This window comes from Ciconia boyciana, chromosome 5 (genome assembly GCF_034638445.1).
Source record: "Ciconia boyciana chromosome 5, ASM3463844v1, whole genome shotgun sequence".
In the NCBI taxonomy this organism is placed as follows: domain Eukaryota; kingdom Metazoa; phylum Chordata; class Aves; order Ciconiiformes; family Ciconiidae; genus Ciconia; species Ciconia boyciana.
In genome coordinates this window covers 54,449,723-54,469,439 of record NC_132938.1, presented here as the reverse complement: position 1 = coordinate 54,469,439, position 19,717 = coordinate 54,449,723, and the positions used below count along the sequence as shown (strand labels likewise).

At 43.7% G+C, this 19,717-nt stretch overlaps 1 protein-coding gene across 1 annotated transcript in view; it reads left to right on the top strand.

The window, feature by feature from the left end:
* UNC5C (unc-5 netrin receptor C) overlaps positions 1-19,717 on the top strand; it is a 269,375-nt gene that overhangs the window by 215,680 nt on the left and 33,978 nt on the right. Inside the window, exons 5-7 of the mRNA XM_072861768.1 lie at positions 1,759-1,939; positions 4,054-4,221; positions 5,523-5,687. Coding sequence (XP_072717869.1) covers positions 1,759-1,939; positions 4,054-4,221; positions 5,523-5,687 — 514 coding nt within the window. The remainder of the gene's footprint in view (positions 1-1,758; positions 1,940-4,053; positions 4,222-5,522; positions 5,688-19,717) is intronic.

Here is a 19,717-nt window from a genome sequence, read left to right as displayed (position 1 = left end):
TGTCTGTCTTGATTATACCCAATACCTATTAGGATTCAAGAAAGGAGGAAGAACAATTCTAGTCATCCTGGCAAGGAAAACCAGGTTATTGACTAAGAGCTTGTATCTTCCATGGTAAAACATGAATGTTGTAGTGACAGAAATACAGCCTCCAAACTTTTGTGTCTTTTTTCTTCCTTCCCTGTTCCTCGCAGACACATATCCATTTTCACAGCCCTTTTTGCACCACCGATTTTAACCTATACAGTATCGATAGCTGTGAGGCTGCCACATACTGCAGCAATCTGCTGTGGGAGAGGAGGGTTTAAATCCAGCCTTTCTCGGGGCAGTGGCTTTACATTCTCTAAGGTGTACGTCTTTGGAAGCAGCTCACACCTGATGCACAGCCACCCAAACTGAGGTAGGGGAGCTGGAGCTGCTTATAAAGTAGGGCTAAAGACGGGGAGTGGGTGGTGGGCAGCATGAATCCAAGCCCACGTCCGCCAGCGCTGGTCTTGCAGCGTTGAACCAGCTCCGTCTGGGGATGAATCGAGCCCTCTGTGTTTAAAACCGGGAGAGGCCATCGGTTTTCTCCCCACAGCCTGGGGCGGTCTGCATGGCTGTCTTGAGGGGGGGAGCAGGTTCTCTGTTGGTTTTGGGGTATGTCGATGCTCAGGCAGTTCCTCAAATGTCTTTGGAAAAGCGAGGTTTGTGAGAGCAGGTCTTGGCAGTTAGCACCTTGCAGGTCCGGCGGGTTGATTGTGTTTATGTTTTTCTTCCTTTAATTAAATCCTGGGCACAAGCTGAAATGATCCAGTGACATGAAGGCCCGGCTTTGATCCATCCAGGGCCCCAGTCCCATCCTTCAGAGCATGCTCAGCTCAAATGAAAACAAGCTACTAGATTTGCAGCCAAATGATATTAGGGTGGCTCGCAGCAGTCAGCTGGGGTATAATAGGGTGTTTCTTTAAGAAGGCAATAAAGAGAACATTGTCTGGATTAAAAATCGCATACGAAAATATTTTTCTGTGTAACCAAGGAAATTACGCTTTATTAAAATAAAATATAGCTTACATAAAGAAAAGGGAAAAATAAGCACTGATGTAGTCTTTGTGATTCCCTATTTCCTTGGTAACCGTCTCTATTTTGTTTAATCCTGATAGCAGCAAAACAATAACATGCATGTACACGTGAGTACATGTATACTTAAAAACATTGGCATGTTTGTAATTTGTTCGTGTGACCTACTCTGGTATAGGGCCTCATTGTGTTAGACCCAGGGCAGATACATGCAAGGTTACTGCACTATTAACTGCCTAATTAGACAAGTCGTACAAAAGAATGGGTGAGCTCTCTGCTGATTTAGGGTTTCTGATGTTGTAAGGGAATTTTCTGTTTGTAGATATGGTCCTAAGGTATCAGCCCTTCCTTATCCCTTCCCTCAGACTCTGAAAACATAGATCAGCTATTTGTCTCTGTACAGTAGCTGGCAGCCTTTGAAAATGCACTGATATTTTCAAGGCAATGCAAGACAGCTGTTGTGTGGATGGGCGGGAGGGAAGGGGACCTGAAGGAAAGGGTAGGCGTGAAGGGTGTTCTCCTGCATTTCTGCCGTGGTGTTTTATTTCAGTCAGCAGCGTGCCTCAGGTGAGTGCTTCGTGATGTGCCTTGACTCGTTGCGCTTTCTGGGGTGAGCAATGTGATGACAGATACTGTGCCCGTTGTGGTGTGACCTGGTGCTGACCCGCTGCCTCCCCTCTGGCCCTTTGAAACCCTAAGGTGGAGTGGCTGAAGAACGAAGAGGTGATTGATCCCGTGGAGGACCGAAATTTTTACATCACCATCGATCACAACCTGATCATTAAGCAAGCCCGGCTTTCTGACACGGCCAATTACACTTGTGTCGCCAAAAACATTGTGGCCAAAAGGAAAAGCACCACAGCGACTGTGATTGTCTATGGTAAGTGATGCCTTGGCTCGCTGCACGTGGATGGGTGCATGCTCAAAGCGAGCGGTGGGGCAGGAGGGGGATGCAAAATGCCTGTATGCAGCTCTTACCGTGGTGAGTGCCCAGCCTGGGCCGCCTGCGCTGCCTGTTGACTTGCAGCCATATGCGGCGACTGCAGTCGGGGTTCATTACCGAAAATACTCAGAAGTACAGATCTGATGGCTTAGCTTATTGGTGACAGACGACGGTGTTAAAGGAGGAACAGGGACCTACACAAACAGCCGGTTGCCTCATTGAAGAGAAGGTGGTTGCTCCCGTTGCCGTAACACACGCTGGCTGGATGCTGCAAGGAGCCATTAGGGCACTTCCTCCAGCAGGAGCATCCAAGGCATTGCTTCCTACCAACGCATTTCACGTTCTTAGTGTTGCTTTTCAGAAATAAGAGTAAAACTGAAAGGAAGTTTGTGCTTCCAGACACTGGTAAGAGTGTCAGAGCACAGCAGAATCTTCCATCTTCTTATAATTCTTTAAATAAACTTATTTTTGATGTCTACTACCAAAACATACTCTGATGTCAGGGGCAAAGTAGCAAAGCCCTCTGGGACTGCAGTTCATAGGCACACAACCTAGCTTAAAAATAAACATCAGGGGAATACGAAGATGGGATAACATTATTCTGTGTCTGCATCCATAGTCTTGATCTAATATTGAGGATGGCCGTGCTTTGGCTGGGGAGGGGCTGGATGAGATGCCCTCCTGGGGTGTCTTCCAGGCTGTGTTGGACTACAGCTCTGCCCCACCAGTCTGAGCATTTGCCCCTGCAAAGTTACTGCCCCAATGCATCCCAGGCAGGGGTATCCACCAGAACAAAACCTGCTCTGACGATGTGCCAGCTGACTGTCCTGGTGTTTCTTACAATCAGCTTAATTATAGGATAGACAAGTAGGAAAAAATCCCTATGATTATCCCTAATATTCATTTCATATTCAGGGTAGCAGTTAGATTTAATTGTAAGCAGTTGCTTCCCTGAAGTTACAATGAGGGCCTTTTAGTTCAGTTTTTATAGAAAACCAACTGAATTGAGTTGATTAGCAGTGTTTGTGATATTGAGGGACGGCCCATGCAAGAGCACTGTGGTTTGTAACTGTGATGAATGCAGAAACATAAAGATGTAGGCATACTGCAACCGTTCCTCATACATATACAGCATTTTTTTCAACAGTGCAGTCAAGACACATATGTAGGGGAGCAGCCATTTTTATGGGGTTTGCTACCAAGGGTTGTGTCATATCACAAACATTTGGGTTTAAGGAATCTGAGCAGTTAGTATGTTATCCATACCCTGGTGACGACATTATTACATAGAGCAGCACAGCTCCTTCTTCATCCATCCATCTATCCCAGAAACTGAGGTGGATGAAAAAGAGTCAGCATAAATATCTTCCCAGAGATAAATATCTTCCCAAAGTCCAATAATAAAAATGCATTTAGTGTGAGTTCACTCTGAACAGCTTAAATATCTGTTATGGAAGGCCTGGGACATTCATATGCACCAGCTATGTCCACAGAGGGGTGAGTGAAGTTGTCCTGACATCCTGAAATCACCTTCTGGAAAGAAAGGGAAAGAAAATTCTTAATTTCTAATCAAAGCATGGGGGTCTCTCAGCATGCATAGATGATGGGTATATCTGAGAATGAGCTGGAGTGCGGGTTATCTCCGTTTGGAAAATGGTGCAGCTTTCAGAGTGCAGGCTTCTGGCTGGCAGAGCTGTGGGTGCTCTCTGAACCCGCAGAGATTTTGGCCATACGCACGCCACCAGGTGCTTAGTGCTGGGTCAGGTTGGTTTTCAGGAGAAGGCAGGTCACCTGCCAGCCGTAATAGTCATCAAATCGTGTTTTTCATTCAGCGACAGCATTTCTTTGACTTGTACAATGACTTCTGGCATTCTGTACATTCGGTACATTGGAGACTTGGGTTTGTGTCTGTTCAGTGTTGCTTCTCATGCTCTTCCCAGCCATCACTTGTGACTGCTGTTGGAGGCAGCATGACACAGAGCCAGAGGCGCCTTTGGGCTGAACAGGATGGCTTGCTTTTGCGATCATACTCTTTCTCTCTTGCTTTTCAGTGAACGGAGGCTGGTCTACCTGGACCGAGTGGTCAGTGTGTAACAGCCGATGCGGGAGAGGCTTTCAGAAGCGTACGAGGACCTGCACCAATCCCGCCCCACTCAACGGCGGTGCCTTCTGCGAGGGCCAGAGTGTTCAGAAAATAGCTTGCACCACTCTGTGTCCAGGTTCAGTATGAACAGTACATAGCCCTAGATAAAGAGTTTGTCTGTCACCAGTCATTTCAGGAGAAGGCGATTCGTTACAAAAGCCTCCTTCTCTTTATTAATAAATCCAACATTTCAGTGAATGAATATGAAATTATATTACATAAGTAGATAAAATAGTGAGCACATTATATCAAGCAGCAGAGGATTCAGACCCACTTTTGCACACAGTTTGCACTGGTGTCTCAACCCTGGTAATTCAGGGGATTTGGGGGACATTCAGAGCTTCAAATTGTAGGAGGTAAAGATTGAAAGCTCTGGAAAAGGACTAGAATTTGAATATAGAAAGCAACTGTGATGTAAATATATTTGCAATACCTGTTCAGTCCAGCTGTCACAGCAAGTGGAGCATCTGGGGTGTGGATGTTAAATTTGAGGTACATGTTTACCTGACTTCAAATACAAAAGACATTTATACTGGAAAGAGATGTCTATGCGTACCTTTAAAAGGTATTTAAATGTAAACTTCTGAAAAATACAAAACTGCTTCAGGACACGCAAGGTAGTTGGTGGCTTTTCTGTGACAAAAGTTCTGCTGTCTCTCCTATTGTCCAGTGCTTTCCTACCTCTGCAGTCCCACTCAAATCCATGGCAGTAGGGTTGTTTTCAGCTTGTGAAGCTTGGCCATCCAACTCTGGGTCTTAGTGGTGGGTGAAAATTAAAACCTGAAATTTCATCTCAGGTTGCTATTTCAAGTGACAGACTCCTGGCTTAGGCTGTGTCACTGGAACCATTTCATAGTTTGTTCTTCGGCTGTTCAATTTAGTGCTTTTGAAAATCATTTGCGGGATTTTGAAAGGCGCTAAACACATTCCTGGTTCTGCTCATGTGAAATAGATCAGTGCCTCTAGATATTTCTTTTAATAGGAAATATTTAACATTAAATATCTTCCTACCAAAGAAGAGTTTCTGGCCAAGTTTAACTTTAAATTCTGTGTTAAAAAAAGCCAAAAAAAAAAATCACAGATTCACGACTTGTTGTTCATTTTGATGTACGCTTTCAGCATAGATAAACTGCTGACAAGTTTATAAAAAGGGGAGGAAAGAGCAGAAAGGGGGCCAGAGCAGAGAGAAAGCAGAGGGAGAGTGAATGTGCATTTACAGGCCAGAAATAGGACTTTCAGAAGAGCAGACTGACCATCCTTCTGCCTTGCTGGAAATGGCCAGGAGTTGCAGGCTGGCTTGGGCCGAGACGTGCATCACTCTTGCTCGATCTCACTTTTATGTACCCCCTAACAAGTCATGTCCTTTCCCTGTCTCAGTGGATGGCAAGTGGACATCCTGGAGCAAGTGGTCCACCTGCGGCACGGAGTGCACCCACTGGCGCCGGAGGGAGTGCACGGCCCCAGCACCGAAGAACGGAGGGAAGGACTGCGAGGGGCTGGTGCTGCAGTCCAAGAACTGCACCGACGGGCTCTGCATGCAAGGTAAGTGCTGCTGTGACGCCTCTGGGGTCTGAGATGTACATGGCTGCAGAAGAACCTGCAATAGCTGCAGATCAGCATCAATGACCTAAAGTCACAGAATCATTTGTAGGATGGAGAAATGAGTTAATCCAGTTCTCACCAGTTGGGACACCCCACTCTTCTTCTCTGAAGAGAAATTTAATGGTGTCTGAGGTTTATGAAGTTGAGCAGTGAAGAATTAGAGAGTCTCATAACAGAGCCCTCTCCCCCCTGCCCTCCCCACCAAACAGCCCTTCTCTCTAATACCGGCTCAGCGTCTGTCCAGGGAAGCTTGACAGCGACTCTTACAGCAATGGAAATGAAAAGTAGAGGGTTTAGGGCAAAGCCAGCATTTTCAAAAGAGTAAACTTGTCAAAGCAGATGAGCTTGTGGCTTCTTACTGTCAGAAATGGTGGGTGCATGTGTTTCTACATATAATAGTTATGCCCTTTTTGAATTTGGGGTGCCCTGTAGTAGAAAGAGGTACCTTGTATCTATGCAGCGCCTATGCAAACTTCATCTATAGTTATCAGCATGCTGCAGCCTCATGAAGATCAGCTCTAACACTGAAGTCTATTCTGCCTGCACCTATTCAAGCCACGGTCCTGCCTTTCTGACTAATAAGAGTGAGAAGTAAAAAAAAGTAGGCTTTTAGTGTGATTCTGACATACGCTGACGAACAATTAGTGTTCTCTGCACTCCATCCCTTCTCAAAAATGAGGTCTTCTCTGTTCTGCTGGTGCATTGAAACTTCCTTTCACATTTCGTTAGCACAATAACCTGAGCCAAAATCCTCACGTACACCTCTATCCTGTTCCTTCATCCTGTCTCTCTGCAGTACTTCTCTGTCGAGCCTCAGCTCTCCGTTGCCCAAAGAGTTGTGGCTGTAACTATCCGGTACCTATGTGTCCAGATCATAAAATGCTTTGACTTCTCTCATGAAAAAGGAGTCAGGAATTTTTCTTCTCTGAGGCAGGTTACTTTTGCCTGAAATAGTCACGATGACAGAAAATTCACACTACTAGCTAATAAATAGGTCTGCTTCTTGAGTAAGTGCCATATAGGTGGCTACTGTGCTGGCAGCGGTCTCTGAGCTACCCTATGGCACAGCATGGCCATTTGCTCTGAGGTTTCCCAGATTTACAAAAGAGGCTGCTTCAGTGTGGCTCGCACAAACCCTTTCATCACTTTAAAAACTATTAATCAATGTCAGCAGCCTATAAAGCTGTAATTCCTCAAAACGTTTGTTTTTATGGGGAAGACAGAAAGGTAAGATTCAGAGCTCCTCTCTCTTTCTTTTCTAAAGGTAGAAAAAAAAATAAAAATCCAGCCACATCTTACTGTGTAACACCTTGGTGGCTTTTATAGTGGAAAGCTAACGTACCCGTAGCTCCAGCAGTGTGAATAAGTCATTATGGTAAATTAGGAAGAAAAGATACATTTCCCCATACAGAAGAGCTCTTCACTATTGGATTATATTTAGACAGGTGTATGTCATCTTTGTGTATGTGCATAAAGAGAGCCATTTAAGCAGAAATCTTGTGGAAAAGTAGATATAATGGTACAGCAGAATAAAAGCCCTGTAGGGATCTCATTTATCTGTTGATGGTATATTGCATTTTATTTGTGAAAGTGGATGCTGAGTATAAAGCAGAGGTCTTCAGCGGGAGAGAGGGTGAGGCTGTTGTGAATCCTATTCTGCTTCATATATATGTATATAAAAAATGGTAATGAAAAATATACAGTCACATATTGACCTGCTTGGCTCCAGGGGCTGTGATCATCCTTCAGTGTTGGAATTTAATGGCAGTGTTTTAATGGTGTCTTTATACTTGCGGGGTTTCATATACCTGTAAAACTTACAGTCCTGCTCCCTGATCCATCACTGCTGAGAAGATTGATTTGCCATACTTGGTGGCAGTGTGCCTGCTGCTCTCTCTCTCTCTCTCTTTTTTTCTTTCTTTCTCCTTCTCGGTTTATACAAAACCAATCTGAATACTTACATTTTTGCCGGTGTGGATCTAGATTCGTAGCAAATCTGCCTGCTGAGCTAAGAAGAAACACAGGATTCCTTTCATCCTAAAACACCATGCTGCTTTCCATGTTATCTGAGGCTCGTGGGGACTGGCTTGGCACTGACGTTTCTCCTAGCCTGGGGACCAGTGGATCCACAGCAGACTTTTCCAATGCCTTCATGCCAGTGGGTCTGTCATGGCACAGGTGGCACCGGGGGAGCCACAGCCACCTTTCCTCTGTGGCCATGGCCCTCTGGGAGATGTGTTGGCCAGCTGCTTACCTACACCATAGCCAAATGCTGCTTCTAAGTGCCCTGGTGCTTCCTCCTTAGTGTCAGTCTTTAGTGAGAGCTTGAAGGTTGACTTTAGCACTGCGAGTGTAGTTGACAGACTGTAGACAGACCCTCTTACCAGGAGTCACTAGGCTGTTGCCTTGACAAAAACCCACTTGTAAATATATATCTCTATATCGCTGTACATAAAAGATATCCTGGAGAATGTTGGATTGAATGAGTCTAATTTACAAGCCCTTTCTCTTCCAGTCTATTATTCACTACAGTAGCATCAGCTGGATAAATCAATAAGCTCTTTCATCAGACTGCCCCTGTTCCAGCAAAGAGCAGCAGTCTGCACCGCTATTGATTTCTGTGGGGATAAAAACTGTGGAGCTTTCTCCATCCCTTGTAATTACAGGATTTTACACCCAAAGCTGTAGTTTGTGCTTACCACTAACTGTGGCATTTCTCCTGCAATTCTGCTGTCACATTTATTCAGACTAATGATCTTGCTAGTACACACATACACTCCCTTATCCAGTAGTTAGTATTTTTCTGCTAACATGAAAGGATGAACAGTCATTAAACTAGAGAGCCTGCAGAGAAACAGCAGGCTGAATTGAAGAAGAAAAGCAGCTGTAGTGAAAATTTAGGGCGGTCATTACTATTTTAAGTTTCCAAATACACAATATTGCCTAGCAGGTCCCATTATAACAATTTTGTAATTCCCGTAATAGCATTAATATGATCTTCTGGAACAAAATATGCTGTAGGTGTAAGAAGAATTGGCTGGTTACCACCCACACTAGTTGCATTATTGCCTCCATGGTTGCATTATTTCCCATTTGAAGGATGAGTACTGCGGTAAATACTTCAGTGCAAGGAACAACACTTTTAAAGGCACGCACTGCATCTCACAGGGGATCACTATAAACCGAAACACTGCAATTAGCCCTCCACTCGTCCTGCTTAATGACTTTGGTGGGCGTTCTGTGTGGGGACTAAGAAAGCAAAGCACTCCACTGCTGGCTCAAACTTCAGCACAAGTAGTTCCCTTTACTAGATCACAAATATGTTTAAAGCAAAGTACGAGGGGAAGTGTTTTGCTGCGCCCAGTCTGGAATGACTGCGAGATTACATGTGTGGTATGGAACAGATGCTAAAAGTCCCTGGCGGGCCAAATGCTGCTTTGCATTCTGTGTAAAATGCTGCTGGTAATCAGGAACGGGTGGACAACCTATGAAGAGAGTTAGCTGTGTTGCATGGTTATGTTGAAGGCTTATTACATGAGTTGTGATGTGCAGCTGTCATGCTCAGAGCATGTCACCTGTGTCCTTTCTGTTGAGGATCTGAAGTGACAGTGTTCAGATCTGTATTCTCCCTGTCCTGAGCAAATAAATACAGAAAGTCCATAGGCGTGAGGTTGGTGCCTGTGCATGCTGATAAAGCTGTTGGTCTTTTCTGAAATCATGCGTGTGACGCGCAGGGTTGGCACTAGCACGGTCACAGGGAGACAACCAGTGCCCCTTCTTCAGCTCACTCGCAGCTTTAGTAGACCCCTGTGGCTTTTCATAAAAGACTGGCTAAGTTGTGCTTTCAATTTTTTCCAAAACACAGGGCTAGCTATCTTACAGCAACAAGGTAATACCAAAGCACATGTTGTCGCTTGAGGACTGTGGATTATATAGTTACATAAATAGTACTGTTGCTCTGTGTAGTGAAAACTGTTCACTTCATACAGTCTCACAATATGGAATACAAATCCGTTATCGAATAAGGCCAAAAGGAAATTTCCCCTTGTGAATCATTGCCAAGTGTTGTCAGATCCAGTGTGGACTTTTCCTTTGTTGCTTTGGATTTAAATAAATGAGCATGAAAAGACTGAGATGTGCTACTATCACTTAAAGAATGGCGGAAAAGTTTCAAAACATCTTCACCCGTCATTACAGACAATGCTCTGGACTAACTCTGGGGTCACTTTGGTTCTCTCCCTGCATGTAGCTTAAGTACTTGGAAATTCAAATAGCAGATACACCACTTGAGAAAAAGGCACCTATACATGGTGAAGATGTTATTATCAGACTAGTAATTCCATTCCTTGTTAAAAAAAGGCTGCCTTCTAGTCAAGAGTGGATTGATGTGAAATGATGATGGCAAACCTGTATTTGCCGAGCACTTTGAAATCCTCATCTGAAAGGCAGTACGAAGTTCATAAGGTTCCCTCTTACAACGATAACGCCTAAGCGAGTGAAAAAGATGCAGCTTGTCATGCTTGTGCATGAAATGGTTAACTGCTACCCTTTTCCAGTCTCGTGCCTGTTTATACACAGATCTCGAGTACAAGGCAAGATTAACCTGATACAAACATCTCTTTCTTCACAAAACATATATATTCTGCACATGCCCTGCTTGTTTAATGTAACATGCCAGAACCTCTGATGGAATAAGCATTCATTTCCCTTTTTGGCTTGTTTTGAAAGCAGGCATTCAGGGAAGAATTAGAGGGCAGAGCAGTTTGATGAGGACCTCTGGTCCTCCAGAGCAGATTATTGTGCAAAGAGCAGGGGAATGTTTTCCAGACTCCAGGAGGTAAGCAAAGCTCTCTCAGGGGAGACTGCAACAGAAGCCTGTGTGTGCAGAGGAATGAAATAAAACCTTTTATTAAGAGCATGTGGGTCAAGAGAGAACTTCTAATATGTTCAGTCTGTCAGCATAATGATTTAGCCACCTGGCCTGTTTGACTGAGCCCTTGCAGGGGGAGTTTCATTCATTTGAAGAATGCATCTCATCAGTTCCTAGAGGAAGTTTTCTGTAATGTTGTTATTTGATATGATGTGTTATTCTGTTTTTAACCCAACTGCTATGTAATGATGTAGCAGCCAAGGGAGTTTATGCACACATCGCAGAGTTACGACTCATCTTTACTTTTATTGTAGCAACATGAGAAATCCCCAGCTGAGAAGCGTCCACACTCTGGTGGGCCCTCTGCAACTGACAGCTCTTGCCTAGAAAACCTAATGCTTGAAGCAGATAAAAGTGCTGAGAGAAAACAGAAGTGCAGAGCCACAAGCAGAACCCAGGACACTGAAAGCACTGTGTCTTACCCCAGTCAGTTCAGAAGTCACCCCCACATTAATTCTAATGAAAGGCAAGTGCTCTAAGATCTCTAGGCTGGTTTGAAAAATCTCAACTAATTCAAAAATATTATAGCCATGCAGAGAGGAGAAAAACCCCAACCTTGTCTGTCTATAATTTTCATTCTTCTTAATTCCCTTGGGTTTTTAATTTATTCTCCCCTTATTCCTCTGCACATTAAAAAAAAAGAAGTTACTCAGATGAAAGAAAAATGCAAGCTTATAATAAAGTCTGATACATTAACTTCATCGTGGAAAAAGCACCAACCATACAGTGACGATAATGTTTATATTTTCCTTACCATGAACAAAGGGGGGTATATTTCATGATTTTCACTTTCCTGACAGGGTGTCAGGCAGAGTGAGATTACATGAGCAGCCCAAGGCTCATCAGGGAGTCAGTGACAGGATCAGGAATAAAACTCAGTGCTCTCTATTTCTAAATCTGTGTTCTACATAAAGGACTAACAAAAACATTGGCAGCATCGTTAAATGAAAACTTATGTTGGGGAAGGAAGTTTCTGTAGTTTGGGAAATGAACACTGAGCTGATCAACTGATTCTGGAGTCTCGGGGATTTTTGTGGTTACAAGCCAGAAAGCCAAAGAATACAAGTTACCTTACCTGTGAGCTTATAGACCTGCCAAAGATTTCGATACGTGTCACTGAACATCCATGTGAGTAACTCATGCTTTCCACAAGCCTTTTTCCCAGCAGTCCTAACAGTTTTGATCCCCTCCCAGCTGTCCCTTCCTTCATCTTGTTTTTTGCCATATGTCCCCTCTTCAGTGCTGCCCCATGTCCTTATTTCAGCTCTCCCTGTAACCCGTTTGCTCTTGTCCCACTACAATTGCAAAATAAAGCAAACCCCAGGAAGTCTATTTAACATTCAGTCATTGCAAATGTGGAATTTGCAAATACACGATCTAGCACATTGCAATGCTAGACATGCATTTACTTTTGCTGTCAAACACGCATAACAAACCCGATGTTAAGGTTCTGTGCTTCTAAGATACTAAAGACTGACATAAGATTTAGCTGAAAGGTCAAAGTCCTTAACTGTAAAAGATTGCATAATGTCAAAATTGCCTATTCTAATCCACATCAAATTTTAGCAATGAGTTATCCTACTCTTCCATTTTCCCCCACCCCCATATAGATGACATGCGTGTTTGAACTCAGGCAAGACCTTTCTAACAATGTTAACAAAATGTCAGAATCTAATTTAAAATTAAAACATAGTTGCAATCTTAATTATAGAATATCATAAACTCCTGTTCAAGGACAGAACAGGAGAGACTCCCCATTTAACCTACCTGCTCAGGAAAGATCTGAGATAATACCCAAGTAAATAATCAGTCACAAAACCTCAAGCTCCCTGTTTATTAGCCCATCCCGAACATGCCAATAATTAGTCCTTTAGAAGGAAAATAAATTACTGTGCGTTATCTCTGGGATGCCTGATATCATATCTGACCTTCAGCATCATTACTGTAGACATGAAGGTCTTCCTTTGGAATAGCAAATATAGGAAGGAGCTGGGCACATTCTGTCTGAGTTTTCTGCAGCTCCAGGGACTTTGTTTGTTGTTGTTTTTTAAAAAAATTTTAACCACCACAAATAAGGTATAAGATATCACATCTTCTTCTTTATGTGCTAGGGTTCCAGGGGAGAGAAACAATTAACAGCAATTACAATTCAAAGATTATTGTTAATATTTCTCCTGTGGTAAATCTGCATTAGAAACATGTTAAGTGAACATGAAGTATTACTAAACAGAATACAGGGTCTACTCTAAGGTTGCTCTTGTACCGTTAAGTCTGCCCCGTCGTAGAAAAGGAAATACTCGAAGTTTGTGCAGTCTCAGTCTCTGGATGGTGGCACCGGCACGAAGCGATTCAAAACTCCAGGATGTCAAATTAAGTCTCCTAAATTCATTCTCCTAACGTGAGAATATGTGACTGCTTGTCCATCATAGGGACTAGATGGAAACCTATAGCATTGCAATGCATCTGAGTTAACATTTTGAAAGCTCTTGAAAGTCTCTTTTGAAAGTTTCTTTTGAAAGCTTTGGGCCTTTGCACCCTGTATTGATCATCTAGAATTTCCTTTAAAAATAATTAATGAAGAAATTCAGCAAGCTGGTGATAGGCTGTAGGATTGCTGAGAGGTAATGGTGAACTAGGTAAGGCAAAAGGAGGCATAAGATGGCAACAGGACTAGTAATGCTAGGTCACTGCTACAGTCACAGCACTGCAAAGACTGCAGGGCCATGTGCCTTTTTCCCTCTTTGTCTCAAAAATGTCTCTTTGTAATGGCATTCAGAATTTAGAATTGCTGGATGTCTCTTCTGAGGAGTGCAGAGTTTTACAAAATTTGAATTTGGGGTGTCTTTGTATTGAGAATGGCATTTTACAGAAAAAGGGAAAGAAACTGAATTTCTAGAACTTGGAATTTGGAAACAGCAGTATATACTAGTTTTTTACCCATTGAGATCCATTTAACAAAACCAAACCAAATTTAAAAAAAAAGGTTCTTAACATGATTTGACTCAAACTTTTCAGGATAATTTCTGAGACTGAGACTGATTATAGAAAATTTCAGCCAAACCCAAAGATTTCAAAGAAAATTCTGAGCCACTGGGTCTAGGGAAAGAAGAAGATAACTGAATTAATGCTGAAAAAAAGACCTCATCAGGGGAATTAAGAACAGAGCAATTGGGTGCATGTTGTTTGGGACTGGTATGGGAAAAATGACCAGCTTGCTGGCTTTGAGTTATTAAATACTGGAACTCATCTGGCGTGTATGTATCACAGAGAAACAAAGGGTTGTTCCAGTAAACTCCCATGTTGCAATGAATGCACCACATACCTACTTTAAATCATCTAAGAACTGCTTCCTTCACATTTTACGCACCTACATGTGAGAATTAGTCTCTGTTCATCTGTCCATCGCAGCTCTGTGGTTCAGAGTCTGTTGCCAGCAAGAGCTTATTCCTACTTCAGTGTCGCTACACTGGATAAAACCATCAAAGTAGAGAAAGAAAGGCAGCAGTTGAATGAGTGCCCTCTTCTTTTCTTATAGGCAATTTAAGGGCACTGGCTTGGGAGCCAAAAGGGGGGAAAGTGCTGTTACAATATATTATGCTGAACCTGTTGAGTTCATTGCAACAGGATGTTATTGAGACATGTCATGTGGCTAGGCTTTCAAAAGGGCCACGTAATTACGTGACCTTAGCTCCTTTTGAAACTGCTACATAGAGGGTAAAGTAAAGAGCATTTATAGATTAGAAGCAAGTGGTGCCAGATTAAAATATGATTCATTAAAGAAACAAGTAGTTATGGCATGCTTTATGCAATCTTCACTTTATTAAATGAAAGTGCATGTCTCCAACTCTCACTGACCTTGATACAGTCTCAAAATATGTATCATTAACTGTGACCTCAGCAGCTAATGATGTAAAGCAATTTCTTTGCAGGATAATTGTAAATATTTTTGTAAATAGACCTAAACTGTATAAGCCCTAGTAAATAAGTGCCCAGAAAGATCACCTTCAGCTACTCCACCATCTTACCTAGTTACTTGCTGGGAAGAGAGAAGGTAGCTGGGGAAAATACAAATGGAAAACTGGGAATTTTTCTTTCTCTCTTATGTGAATATTTGATTTTCTGCAAGCAACAGAGTAAAATATTTTCATAATCTGATCAATTCACTCTAAAATTGATGTCCATTAATACAAATTCAGCATGACTAGAAAGCTAGCAAAATCTATTAAGGACCAAAAAGGGGAGCCAGCTACAAAGTTCCCTCTGCATGAAGCCGTGACATAGTGTTTTATACCACAGGGATAAAATTGTCTTTAAAATATGCCAGTTTGCAGGCCAAGGCAGTATATTCCCAGGGCTTTCTAGGTAAAATCCATCACAGGATTTCAGGATGCCTATGGTCATGGTACTGAGTTCCCAGTCTGAACACCATGTGTGTGTATATATGCCTATGAATACACTGAGGGGTAGATTCTTCCCCAGCAGAATGAGCGAGCTTAGAAAAGTTATTTTGGTGACTATTTGGTGGCACTCTGTTTCAACTTCAGTCTCAAGGGAGTCAGTGCCATAATCTCTGCACAATTATCTTTCATAGGTCTGAGAGTCTCCATTCCCAAATGCTTCATTTTCCCCCAGCTTGGCAGAAGGTTTATCTATTCCTCCCAAGGCAAATTGCAGCGGATGAATTCATGCTGTAAAAAGGGTCAGCCTGTCTATTTGTCAGAGCTAACCCCCTAAAGCAGATGATCCCACGCATGCAGATCGGCTGAAGGCCATTCAGCCACAGAGACCCGCCGTTGAGTCTCTTGTGGCCTCTGGCACAAATGTGTTTCCAGAAGGTCAGAGCAAGGCATGTGGGACCAGAATGCTCAGGCTGGACTTCCAGTGTTTGAGGATCATCTGCCTTCACTAACTGCACCAAACTAATTAAATGAGCTTCAAAATCTATTTAATTAAATGGACACAATTCCCCAAATCAGTGCAAGTGCGACTGATGCTGAAATTCAGTTAAACTAAATTGATAAAAAGCCTGCTGAAGTCTTTTCTATATACCAACATTGGACTGGTTTATCTTTTCAGTACAATCTGACATATTCACCCTTCTTCACTTTTCCCAGTGTGGTACATCATTGTAAAGGTGCTTAAATTACTCTTCGCATGCTTTAAAGAAAGAGAATAGGCAATGCGTACATAATGCACCTTTATAATGATACATCTGCATTTGTACAAAGGATTTGTGCCAATGTAATTATGTTAGTTAATAAAAGCCCACCTTTAATACTTAATAGAAACACTTCCACAGGGACAAAAAATGTATTTACAAGCCTGAAGTGGAATGTAAAGTAGAATGCATGGAGAAACATCAACTTAATTAAAGGCTTTTTAATGAATGCATTTACCGTGCAATTACACTGGTGCAATTTCTGTGTGTTAACCCAAGCCTCCCACTGATTCTCCAGGTATGACATAGGGTGAGGTACTTGTAAAATGAGGGAAATAAATATCCACTTTTGGTAAGCCTCTGAGAGCCTCAAACAGAAGGGACTATGCAAGTGTAAAGTATGATTATTACTATTTTACTCATCCAGCAGTAAGTTACACAACAAAACATCAAAAGCTGCTTTGAAAATGTACATTTCCCAACAAGCTGTAGGAAGAAACTTAAATTACTTTTCTCAAAGCGAGTAGCTCACTGTGAAACCAGCTGCTCCGAGTATGAGTCAGCAGCCTCAGCAGCCTTCCCAGTGTCAAACCCACCAGCACCTTTCTAAATTCACCCTCGTTAAAAATTTTGATGATCCTGGTAGAAGTCCCTCAGGTACTTGCCAAGCAGCACTGTTGATACAAGGAGGAAAAAAAAAAAAAAACCCACACAAGAAAAAGATCCCTTTTCAGTGCAGTTACTTTGAAGAGAGGAGGGAAGTCATTCTTCATTATTTCAGTTACTAATCCCAGCAGGTTTGCATCATTATCTGATGGAAATGTCCTGTCTCATTGTTCGAAAGCATAGTCAGAGGGACCAGTGTGAAAGCCAGCTTTCTAAAGCAATACCTGTGCTCTTGTGCTGGGAGCATGGCAATAACCCTACCTCCTGCCCAGCCACCACCACCAGCGCATGGCTGCAAACCTTCCCCTTACCGCTGCCGCTGCAATGCCTGCTCCCTTTTGGAAGAGCACTTCCATGACAAAGGAGTGTTTAAAAGTAGTTTTATTCTAAAAAGTCCTGCCCAAATGGCAGAAGGCATCTGTAGTTGCCATGTTTGAGTGATCTCCGACAAATGTGCTTAATTTGCAAGTGCAAATGGAGCTGGCGTTTGACCAGCAGACGGCGGGATGCTGAAAGTCAACCCAAGGTAAGGTCTCTGCTAGCTTCAGCCAGGGAAGCCTGCCCACATACTGCGAGCAGACAGGGTTGTATGACCACCACAGCATAGCTTGTGTAGTGCCATCACCTCAACAAGGACTTTACATCCAGCACGAGTGGCCACCTATCCACCTACAGCCAGGTTGATCAGCTGTGACTCTTGGCTCTCAGCAAAAAATTGGCATGCCCGTGACTCAAATGCATGGCATCTCACTCAGCAGCCCTTAACCCTTCCACCTTGGCCATGCCCTCCTTCTATGTAAAAAACACGTTTTTCAGGCTGAAAAATGTGTCCTTGCAGACACTTGTGCAAGCCAGGCTATGTTTGCACGGAAACAGTTGGCTGGAGTTGGGTGCTTGGTTCAGTTCGCAGCACACACAGGAAAATAAATTCAAGCTCACTTTATTAAGCGTGTTGGTTTGCGAGGCTAATGGAAGCAGCAAGCAGTATCCTCGCCTCATCCTCCCACCTTAATAGACGTGCCTTTGAATACATACACAAAACATTTCTGTTGAAGAAATTGGTGTCACTCTTATGTAGCTGGAAGGATGCTCTCCGTAGTTATCAGTAAAATAATCTATGCAAAATTGCAAGATGCAAATAAGTATTTGTGACAAACAAGGTCTATGAAGAGGTTGCAATAAGGTAAATTTCTTTTAGAGTATTTGAGGACCACACTTGTTTACTTTGCTGAAAAGACTTGAATTTGGATTTCCATTTTCCCAGGAGGAGAAAATGCTTTCAGAAATATCACGGCTAATCCAGTCCTTTGTGCCCATTGAGTGGCAGTTGCTAGATCACTTCAGATGTGGCAGGAATGACGCACAACCTTTAATACAAAACTTGCCAGCTGAAATGCAATGTAAGGAGAGAAGAATAGCCTTTCCAGCTCTGCGTGGGTGAGCTCGAGCTCTGTGGGTGATGCAGAGCTGGGGGTTGCGTGCTGCCCCATGCTGAGTCCCCCGAGAATGTGCAGGGGCACATGAAGTGCAGAGAGACGTCCTCAGCTTTCCCAGTGGATTTGAGTGCGAGGCAAAAAGTTGTTCAGAGATGCAGCCAGCTTAAATTCCACCTTGCCCTTATGCCTTGTATTTCCTGCTGGCTGCCTCTTGGTCTCCAGAGACATCTTGCCAAAGGAAATATGGCACATAAGGCTATAGCTGAAGTTGAGGTTGACTAAATATGGGCCTCAGCATTCATCTAGGGAGTAAGTGAGGAGTAACTAAGGTACTGTAAATTCATGCCCAGACTTGCTGAGCACTCACTCAAGCCCTCAGAAGTTGCTCGCCTGACTTTTTGTGGCCAATTACCTGGAGTAGACTAGTAGAAGTAGGAAACAGTTATTACAAAAGATTGAGTATGCATGTTGAGAATACACATAGGTGAACCTGCCTCAAAGAACCAAATAAATGAATGTAATAACATAATATTTCTAAAAGCAATTATAAGACTGGAATAATTGCTGTGAAATAAAGCTTTAAATAGATATTACAGACAATGTAGTCTGTCCCACGATGTCTCAGAAAAAAAATACTATCATCAAAAAGCGGCCCTTCTTGCTCTGGTGTGGTAGGTTGACCCTGGCTGGACACCAGGTGCCCACCAAAGCCACTCTATCACTCCCACTCCTCAGCTGGACAGGGGAGTGAAAATATAATGAAAAGCTCCTGGGTCGAGGTAAGGGCAGGGAGACATCATTCACCAATTACTGTCACAGGCAAAACAGACTCAACTTGGGGAAATTAACTTAATTTATTACAAATCAAATCAGAGTAGGGTAATGAGAAATAAAACCAAATCTTAAAACACCTTCTCCCCACCCCTCCCTTCTTCCCAGGCTCAAATTCATTCCCGCTTTCTCTACCTCCTCCCCCTGAGTGGCGCAGGGGTTCGGGGAATGGGGGTTGTGGTCAGCTCATCACACGTTGCCCCTGCCGCTCCTTCCTCCTCAGCGGGAGGACTCCTCACACTCTTCCCCTGCTCCAGCGTGGGGTCCCTCCCACGGGACACAGTTCTCCACAAACGTCTCCAACGTGGGTCCTTCCCACAGGCTGCAGTTCTTCATGAACTGCTCCAGCGTGGGTCCCTTCCACGGGGTGCAGTCCTTCAGGAACAGACTGCTCCAGCATGGGTCCCCCATGGGGTCACAAGTCCTGCCAGGAAACCTGCTCCAGCGTGGGCTCCTTTCTCCATGGGGCCATGGGTCCTGCCAGGAGCTTCCTCCAGCGTGGGCTTCCCACAGGATCACAGCCTCCTTCGGGCATCCACCTGCTCCGGCATGGGGTCTTCCATGGGCTGCAGGTGGATATCTGCTCCATCATTAACCTCCATGGGCTGCAGGGGGACAGCCTGCCTCACCATGGTCTTCACCACGGGCTGCAGGGGAATCTCTGCTCCGGCGCCTGGAGCTCCTCCTCCCCCTCCTTCTTCACTGGCCTTGGTGTCTGCAGAGCTGTTCCTCTCGCACATTCTCACTCCTCTCTCTGGCTGCAGTTGCTGTTGTGCAGGGTTTGTTTGTTTGTTTGTTCTTTGGTTTTTGTTTGTTTTTTTTTTCCCCCCTTCTTAACTGTTATCCCAGAGGCGCTACCACCATGACTGATGGGCTCGGCCTTGGCCAGCAGCAGGTCCCTCTTGGAGCCGGCTGGCATTGGCTCTGTCGGGCATGGGGGAAGCTTCTA